The sequence below is a fragment of the Equus asinus genome, chromosome 1 (genome assembly GCF_041296235.1).
Source record: "Equus asinus isolate D_3611 breed Donkey chromosome 1, EquAss-T2T_v2, whole genome shotgun sequence".
Classification (NCBI taxonomy): Eukaryota; Metazoa; Chordata; class Mammalia; order Perissodactyla; family Equidae; genus Equus; species Equus asinus.
The window spans coordinates 124,764,386-124,774,326 of record NC_091790.1 but is presented as its reverse complement, the minus strand read 5'-3'; the positions used below and the strand labels follow the sequence as shown (position 1 = coordinate 124,774,326).

The 9,941-nt window shown below is 35.6% G+C and overlaps 1 protein-coding gene across 3 annotated transcripts in view; it reads right to left on the bottom strand.

Moving 5' to 3' along the window:
- Positions 1 to 19: 19 nt before the first annotated feature.
- Positions 20 to 9,941, bottom strand: part of TAB2 (TGF-beta activated kinase 1 (MAP3K7) binding protein 2) — a 77,919-nt gene continuing 67,997 nt past the window's right edge. For all 3 annotated transcript variants that reach the window (XM_044768394.2, XM_044768383.2, XM_044768400.2), the window contains 4 exons: positions 7,223 to 7,383; positions 6,922 to 7,015; positions 5,540 to 5,620; positions 20 to 2,058 (listed from right to left, as the gene is read on the bottom strand). In XM_044768394.2, coding sequence (XP_044624329.1) covers positions 1,916 to 2,058; positions 5,540 to 5,620; positions 6,922 to 7,015; positions 7,223 to 7,383 — 479 coding nt within the window. In that variant the 3' untranslated portion in view covers positions 20 to 1,915. The remainder of the gene's footprint in view (positions 2,059 to 5,539; positions 5,621 to 6,921; positions 7,016 to 7,222; positions 7,384 to 9,941) is intronic.

Sequence of the window (9,941 nt, the reverse complement as noted above, 5' to 3'; positions counted from 1 at the left end):
ACAAGCCACAAAATCCACATTAGAATATAAGTTTTTTAATTTTTATAAATAACTTATCTGTTACAAAGATAGTTTACCCAGCTAAATCACAAAACCATCAACTCAAGATATCCAAATTACGTTTTATTAATAAAACAAGTAAAAACTGATTGATCAATCTTCACATAGAACTGCAGATGAAGCTGAAAAACAAGGCCTGTTTTTAAAATGAAACGCATCAAATGTAAGGGCTGTGGGTCTATTGTCTCGTTAACTAGGATTGTCATATTTCTTCCCATATACAAAACTCAAAGCCTGGAAGTCAAGGCTTTGACATTCATATAGATCACCTGTAATAATCCTGTTTATTTAAAAACTATCCATTTGCAGACATTTACATGGGTGGCAGTCCACATCATCTCCTCTCTCGCTGCATTTCAGCACTTCCCTCAGCCCCTTCTAAGCACTGATATATAATTCCATAGTTCTGTCTTTCTAAATGCATACTGTTATTTCTTTGTCTTGATTTCATTTAGTTATATACATTCCTGATCATCTGAATATTTATTTTCCTTATAAAAATATATCATCAAAATAAAGAGATGCTTGAGGTTGCTTCAGTGTTCAAGTTTGCTTGTTTTTCTTTTTTCCAGCTTTTCTTCAGTTGTCCTAAATACAACTAACCTTGTTTTATAAATACACATGATACTGTCACCAAGTCAGGTTTAGAAACAAATTGCCCCAACAGTAAAGCATTTAAACTTCTCTCCAGAAAAAGGGCTGTAGGTACTGCTGCTGTGGCTGGTTTGGAAACGGGACTTTCCCCATAGAAATCTCCTGTGACAGTTCTGTGGGACACCAGGCAGACGAAGGGAGCTTAACCTTGGTGCTCTGTCGTGGGTTAAAATATCTTTTGTTTTAAGCTTCCCTGTGGAAGATAAAACACTGTGTGGTGTCACTCACCGCTAACGTCAGTATATAGTGTGGCCTACAGACCTAAGTCCCGTAACAGTTTCTGCATTCACTGTGCAGCATCTGTACGTCTTCAGAGAACATCGGCACTCAGGAGGGCAAAGTACAGAGTAAGTAGAGGAAAGTTATTTTGTGCATAGTTTCATTTCATTAATGCTTTTTTATTTTAAGGCATTGCTTCTCGCAGGTAAGGCTTAAAAAGGGACATGATCGTGCTTAATCACTAAAAGGAAAAAAGAAAATTAGTTAACAAAAGACTATTACACTATACATATAGAAATATAAGAAAATAATAAAGAAAAGAGATCCCTTAAAGCAGACTTGAGAGATCTGTACAGTAGGAAAAGCTTCGGGATGTTTCACTGCACGTTTGTACAGACAATGCATGCTGCTTTCCTTTCCACCTTCAGACCCTAGATGCTGGCTTCACAGAGCGGAGGCGTTTCAGGGAAGACAAAGACAAGGCCAAGAGTACCACAGACGTGTGAAGTTCTCTCCATCCACTGGCGCTATGCGGCAGCAGAGTTCTAAAGAGTTAAACCTTGCTCCTTTTCTTCATGTTTGTAGTGTTTCACCGAAAGCTTTAAAAAAAACAGCCATCGTTCTAGTCCTTCCTCCTGTCAAAATTCAGTAGTGACATGAGGGGAAGAAGGTACTGGGAACAGCTCGCATTAACAGATCGAGAATTATCCACAACGGGCTACTGGTAACACTGTACATGGTTAGGCAGCGGGCAACCGAGTCTTCCAGCAGATGACTTTTCATGTGATGAATTTCAACTGCCCGTGACATTAGACTGAGGTATTATTAGCTCTGTGGGCTGACATTTAACATTAGCACAACACCATCTTGTCGCACCTTCAATTTGAGAAAATCCTATGTAGCAGTGAAACTTTTCCCCTGATGCCAGCCTAGTTCCTTGAACTTCAGATGTGGTTTCAGAGCAGATACGGGGCCTTTTGGCTCAGAAATGCCTTGGCATCTCACACTGTTCGCAGCGGATTAAGGCTGGATGGTTCAAAAAAGTACAGGCAGTACAATTCCACTGAGCCCCCTCGTCATCCTCTGTGTCTTGAGTCTTTGGTGTTTTGATGGTGGACCTTTGATCTGTAAGGAAGCAAAAAAATTATTTTAGAAGCAAAAATCCCAAAGTTATAAATTACTGGCAACTTTAAACACTGTGTACTACACAGCTGCAAGCAGCCTGTTAACTAAATGGAGCGTCTAGCTGAAAATGACATACATGCTTGACCCTCACCAACCTCTTTCAAACTGGTACTTCTCTGCTGGGGAAGAGCAACGTGGATATCACATAATCACATCAATATTTCCTTAAAGGGGAAAAGTGCATCATTCTCTACAACTTATAGCAGGAGAAAAGGGAAATCAACTCATATGGTAACTAGTAGCAAAGATTCCCATGTCACCTAAGATTGAGAGCAGGTGTCCTACTACAAAGCAATATGGACAGTGAATTTATGTCTCCTTAAAATTAAGGGTCTCTTTGCCCAGTAACTTATATTTCTGTTTTATACCAGGAACAAAGTTTTCGTTAAATGTTCTCTCTCTCTTGAAAACATAAGGCTGAACAACACAAATGAAATATAAAGAACTAATTTCCAAAATCTTATTTAACTATATATAAACGATAGACCCTGGAGAAGTAAAAACCAGTGTAAAGATACTACTCTACTTTATTTGTAATTTCATTTTTAAGTCATAGTTATTACGGAGCAGCAGAAAGGATACCAGATTGAGGTTTGGGGGAACGAAGCTCTGCTCTCGGCTCTGCTATTAAGGCCTGATTCCTCTGCTCTGTGATCTTAGAAAAATCACGTATCCTCGAAGTTTAACCTTTCTTACTTATAAATAAAGTCACTGCAGCTTTACAAAGCCAATGTTCTAGAGTGTTTGCATGGATAGAAGTATCTGAAATATAAGAAATAACGATATTCCTCCAAGGTTGTGTCTAAAATAAAATTACACTTATGAAACTTTTTCTCTGGGGGTCCCATTATAAATTGAGCACAGTCGTCCTAGAACTTACTGGGGAGGTGTAAAGTACGAGGAGCGCGAGCTGTGGGCCTCTCGGTCGAGGTTTATAATCTAGAGATTCCAACTACGTTAAAATAATACATGCTGCTTGCGAATTCTACCTCTCTACTGAGTCAGAACTAAATGTTCACTTTTCTGCTATTTTAAAAGACAAACTATTGTATCGAGGAGATGAAAGTACAGAAAGCTTTTATAACAAATTTACAATAATCAAGTGATGCTTGGTACTCTGACACATTTAGCAGCACCCTATTTACTAATTAGTCATAAAGAACATTTTACTGCAAAATTCCAAGCTTTAGGCATTGGTCACAATTTTTAGGCATCATCACAATTTTTGCCAAAAGCATGCACAACTTGAGAGTATTAATTATATAGTAATTCTCTTTAAACAGAATTATTTTACAACAAATGTCTAATTAAGGCTTATTTAAGTAAAAATATTTGAAAAATTGAGGGTCTGACAATACTAGTTAGTGTCCTCTAAAACACATTAAAATAAATGCAGTAAAAAAAAGTTTCACTTTTTTTTCCATCTAAAATTATTTCACACTCCATACTTGGGAAATTTTTTTTTAAATTTAACAAAACTTTTTATTTTTCCTTCTTCTCCCCAAAACCCCTCAGTACATAGTTGTGTATTCTAGTTGTGGGTCCTTCTAGTTGTGACATGTGGGATGCCACCTCAGCATGGCTTGATGAGTGGGGCCATGTCCGCACCCAGGATCCGAACCGGCGACACCCTGGGCCGCCCAAGCAGAGTGCGCACACTTAACCACTGGGCCATGGGGCTGGCCCCCATACTTGGGAAATATTTTAATGACTGTTTTAATCTGGGCATCCATCCTACTTAACAGAATTTTGGTCTCACTTAAGCATTAGAAAACATTCCCACTTGGTACATTTTTAGTAAAATTCTTGTCTATCCTCTTTGTTTAACTACAGAGGTTTTTTAGGAAGGGGGACCAGTCAATCTCTATTGACATTTCAATCTCTAAAATGCCAGCATCTTCTTCACTAAGTAATACCTAAGGTAACCAATAGGGGACCTAGAATTTTTTTTTTAATGAAAAATCTCCAACCGTTTTCTTACATCTGCAAATCTCATTTTGTACTTAGAATTATGAATCTTTTTATTAATGGCATTTCGAAACTAAATAACCACCAGAAGTGAAAAAATAGGAACTTAGATTGCAAAGGATGACTTGTGATTTCTACACTTAATTTTAGCTGTTTAAAAAAACTGCATTGTGAAGTAGAATTGACTTTAAGAACCAAATAAACCTCTCTAAATGAAACTAATAACTCCCTATTTTAGCCTTTAGGCAAAAATGATTGTTTCTTTATTTCTCCAAAAACAGCCAGCATCCAAGCTTCTATCTTTTGTGAAAAAGCTTTTAAGTAATAGATTTTTTTTCTTACTTTTTATCGTGGAAAATTTCAAATATATACCAAAGTAGACAGAATAGTAAAACGAACCCTCAATATACTTTTCCTGCTTCAGCAATTCTCCAGACCAATCTTACCTCATTTATATTCCATCTCCCTCCCACCCTCAGAATATAAGTACTGGATTATGTTGAAGCAAAACAGGAATCTTTTAATAAGAAAAATTCTAGTTTTTGAAAGAGAGTATCAAGATTACATTAAGGCCACTCATTCAGAGTCTCAAATGCCCACTTCGCGTATTTGAAGGAGTTGGGCTACGCCACTGTTTCCTTTACTCAACTAACATCCAAACAGCACCCAGTGTCTGAACGCTCGCTTACTGTGCCAAATGCCCGAATCTCATTTTTGTTCCTCTGTAATGACAGTTCCTTACATTCCAGCTAACTATGTTTAAAAACATTTAAATAAAAAAAATATGAAGATACAGCTAGGCCTAATTAAATTATACTTAAAACAAATAAGGGAGTGGAGAGAACAGGATACTTAAAGGGAATGTGAAAATTCTTTAACAAACCAAGGAACTAGTACATACTTGTTCTTTCTCGTTCCTATTTCTATATACTATTACTATATACTTTTAATGCCTGGAGTAAAAAACCCACACATATTCTGATGTTTCTTAATTTGGTATGCATATAGCCTGTAAATATCAATGATGTAAAATGATAGTAGGTAATAATTTTCAAAAATCCTTCATCTAGAATTCAGAGTATTTTGATTATACAGAATTATGCATAAATTAAATAAAATAGGATACTCATGAAAAATAAACTTGCCTAAGGTGTCTTCCTCATTATTTGTCAAAAATTTTTAACACTCATTTTCGCACCTGATTTTTTTTTTTTTGCCGAAACTTGCTACTCTAGGAGTGTATGATGAACTTAAGGCGTGTGACTTTCAAAGAGGTAAGTACACTACACTTCCACATCCTCCCCACCCCCAGCACGTGAGTAAAAAGTACCTTCCTAATGAATCTATCCAAGAATGCCAAAGTTTGAAGCACTTCTGGAGTTGCTAAAAATAAAATTTTCTAAAATCTTGCTTTTCAAAATATAACAGTTTTCACACTAATGGATACACTAACCTTTGGGTTTTGGTGGCACAGGACCTACAAATCCAATATTGTCATAAAAGTTATGAATAGCGCTGGGATTAAAATGTGGTCCTGAAATATATAAAAAGTAAATATATCAATGTTTACAGCTCAAAAATATTTAATTTTATTTTTTAAAAAGCAAATATTTTCCTTCTAAAAATATCACAGTATAAATAGAAGAAATGCTTTTCATTTATTTTGCACCTCTAATCTCAAATTATATGTAAGGATTTTAAAACAGCTGAGGTAGGTATAATACAGTACTCATGACAGAGGTCTAAGTGGTAAACTGGGGAAGAAGCCAAATGAATGCTAGTACAACAGTAACAGAATTAGAGCACAGACCCCTGTTCTACGTGACAAGTTAAAATAACTTAAAATTTAACAATTTAAAATATAATTTTAAATGATCAAACATGGCCTTTGGCAACTAAATAGCTTGACTCCAAGTAAGTACAAAAATCTTGGACTAACGTAATATAATAGTTCAGATTTTAAACAAAAGAAACAAGTTCAAGGATTATACTTTCTAGACCAGCACTAACTTTTTTTTTCTATAGTTAAATCATGGCATTTTCTATGAATGTTTCAAGATAAACAGCTTACTAACATTAAAAATAAAGCAAATCATCTTCCAGTTTAATGGATTCTGGCACACACTCAAAAGTGTGATTAAGGACTTCTTTTTTGCTGGCTTCCTTCCCTTCCCTGTCTTTTCTGTTTTATATATTTCTATTATTTCCCCAACTTCAGAATTAGCTTTAAGTTATAAAATTCTCTTTTAGTCTATGGAACTGAATTAAATTGTAAATGTATTTTTTACAATAAGCAATTACTGCTTGTCAATAATAGCTCAAGTATAATAAACTACTATTGTCCTAAAATGTGTAAGCTATATTTTTATTCTCTTCTCTATTTTATCAATTAAGATAGTACCATTAGGGTGGGGGTGCCTTTTAAATTACGTTCTTAAAAGCATAATTCTTGAAAGGTAAAAGCAAAAAAGGGAACTAGGAAAAAGGTATATGAGTACATATATTTGAATCTTAATAAACATTATTGTAAGAAATTCTACTAACAGCAATACTTCTGACAATACAGTCAGACATACTAAGCCTCCTCTTTCCTTAACTCGGGACTAAAGCGGATTTGAATGCTATACAATCTATCAAATTACTCCTCAACCAAACAAATAAATTTTGGAGGGAGGGGTAAGAGAAAATAAAGACCCAATAGTTCTTTAGCATTATCTGGCTCCAAAGTCAAAGCTGAGACAGTAAGATTATGATTGATAAGTCTTTTTTCAGCCACAGCAAATGAGTTTGTAAATTAACACAATGAATTTCAGCTGAGTATGCACTGAGATTTACCTCGGGCTTGAAAAAGATCAATTTCTTTGGTTAAGCAGTCAATGTCAATCTGGAGTTGTCTATTACAACTTCTTAACTGCTGCATTTCTTCGAGCTGAAAAATAATTCCACGTGAGAAGGATCTACATTGAATGCTTGTATCATTAGTTAAGAAACAGTCGAGTTTGGTAGAGGAAGGTAAGGACAGAGAAACAAGTATGAATTAAGGGTATTTCTAGAAAACTAGATCAAGCTTTTGTACTTATGACAGACTGCGTATTCTCATGTTCAAGAATAGGGGTCAGAACAGTTATAGACTTACTGAAGGTATTTGGGATATGGAATTTGATCTTTTCAGGCGCCTTCGAGTTAGATTATTTTCCATTTCATTGACCTCAGATTTTAGTTTATCCAGCTTTTTCTTTTGAATCTCAAGTTCTCTTTGAAGTCGTTCCATTCTGGCCTTCTGGTGTACCAATAGAGCTGCAATACATATTAGTAAATATGAGGAGCCATCCACTTTAGTCACTTAACCTTTACACAGCCTTTGGAAAACAAACAAATGAATATTCCTGTGACAAACATGAGTTTGCCAAGAACCCCAAAGATTCATTAAAACAAAATATTGTGAGTTTAAACGTTTAAAATTTCAAAAATTTTAACCTGAAAATTATTTCAATTATTTAAGCAGACAAATGTCACTCGCTTTCATTTTTTTTTAGGGTTTAGATAAACCCACAAAAACAAAACATAGCATTTTTAGCCTACTACTTCTCTAATGGCTCTAGTCCAGTCAATTAACCTATTTACTACTATTTAATTCACCTCTGACCCTCCGAAAGGATAAGCCTCTGCCCTGTTTAAGGGATTCTAACAGGAACATTTCACAGATCTTTAGAAGGGAATGTGGGTTAGGTTAGACCCATTTTGATGTATGCAACACATAACACAGATAGATTTCAATCCACATGAATGTTAACATTAAATTGTTCAAACTGCAAAGTAAAAATGATAACATTTAGAGAAATCAAACACTTATATTTTCTTATATTCCAATTACATTTTGTGAAGATATTGTCCTAAGATTTTTAAAGAAAGAAAATAAGCAATCAATCTTGGAGCATGAGATGAACCGCTTGGGAAACCTTATTAAGCCATAAAATTTGGTACATGTTCTTGTGATCCATCCCCGAACAATGTGAGTCTCACTTTTTAGGATATTGGACTGGAAGTGAAGACACCTGAATCCATTTCCATAAAAAAGGTAGCTTGGGATGATTCTACCATGAGAAAACAGCATTTGGAAAAGTACAATAAACAAGCTCTAAAAATGAAAAACAGTAATTGAGAAAGTCAAGTAGATTAATGTTGAACAGTCAACTTCAATTAAACTCAAATTTCTATGAATCTAAAAAGTAGGGGAAAAGCTATGGCATATCAAGGTACATTTAGGCCATTCAATCCAGCAGTGTATTCTAGAACCAGAATTAGGGTATGGGGTAGGAGAGGCTGTCAGGCTCAAGTACTTCAAAATTAACTTTAAACAGTAGATAATTTTTCCCAACAAAACCCTGACACTAATATAATCCACAGATGTTTCCCTCTGTAATTTTCCTTTCTTTTTATTGGAAGAGTAGTAGGGCATTATGTTTCAAGTTTTTCAAACCATGGCTGAGTCTGATAAACACTAAGATTTCGAAGCTTTCTCTTCCATTTTAATATAGGGAGATGCTGTCGGAGGTACACACGTTCCTGGTTGAAAATTCGCAGGGTCTGTGCACATCCCTACCTACCAACTTTGTTTTGTCAGGCTTTTATTAATTTGGTTTATTTTATCTGAACTACAAAGTTTTATCCCTCTATTTCCAAAATATAAAAATTCTGCATGAGAGTTTATTTATTCTCCTAAAAGAGGATGACATGGGCTGTTATTTTTTGAGTGGGACAATAAGAGAAGAGAAGACAGAGGCAGGAAGTGGGAATGAAGGGTAAAGCAAAGCTGGGTGTAATATACTTTCCTTCATTTCTAAACTCCAACCATCTACCAACATGTTTCAAATGGCATTAATTAAAAATTTGTTCAGATTAATGACTATTTTATTTAAAAGCAGCATTTCTTAAAATTAATGCTGGAGATTTTCTCCCTAAAAGTTTTCTTTTCAAAATACGTAAAAGAAATGTAGGGGCTGGCCTTGTGGCCGAGTGGTTAAGTTCATGCACTCCACTTTGGTGGGCCAGGGTTTCGCTGGCTTGGCTCCTGGGTGTGGGTCTAGCACCGCTCATCATGCTGTGCTGAGGTGGCGCCCCACAGAGCAGAACTAGAAGGACTTAGAACTAGAACATATGTAACTATGTACTGAGGGGCCTTGGGGAGAAGAAGAAAAAAAATTTAAATACATTTACCTAGTGGTTCTAACGACTAAATGATGGTTTGTTTATGCTGAGATCAGAAAACAAGATATACATTTATGATATTATTCAGTATTATATATGGAGAGGGGATAAGAACAGATTTCCTGAGAAACTGAAACCCAGCTTATACCACACTTGAGCGGTCAAAATCTATACCATAAGGGCAGAGAAAGAACCTCAGGGTGAGATGTTATAACAGTTAATCCCAGGCTGGTGATTTCCTTGGGGTGCCTAGCAGAAGCAAATGCAAACTGCTGTGGCAACCCACTTCCACTAACAGGGAGTTGCTACTATGGCATCCATAGACATCTTCAATGAAGGGAAAACCTCAAAGGAGAAGTATGACCAAACAAGAAACTGACCTACCATGAGAATCAATGGCCCAAGACGGCTGAGCCCCTCAAACTTAAAGATTTTACAATAGTTTGAAAGAAGCTATGGAAAAGTCTGTTTAAGATGATTATAGTGATAACAGAAAAAACAAAAGTATAACAAAAGAATAAGACACTATGAATGAAAGAACAGACAGATTTGGAAAAGTACCATAAACAACCTCTACAAGTGAAAAATAGTCATTGAAATGAAAAAGTCAAATAGAGAAACAGTAGATTAGATATGGTCAGACACTG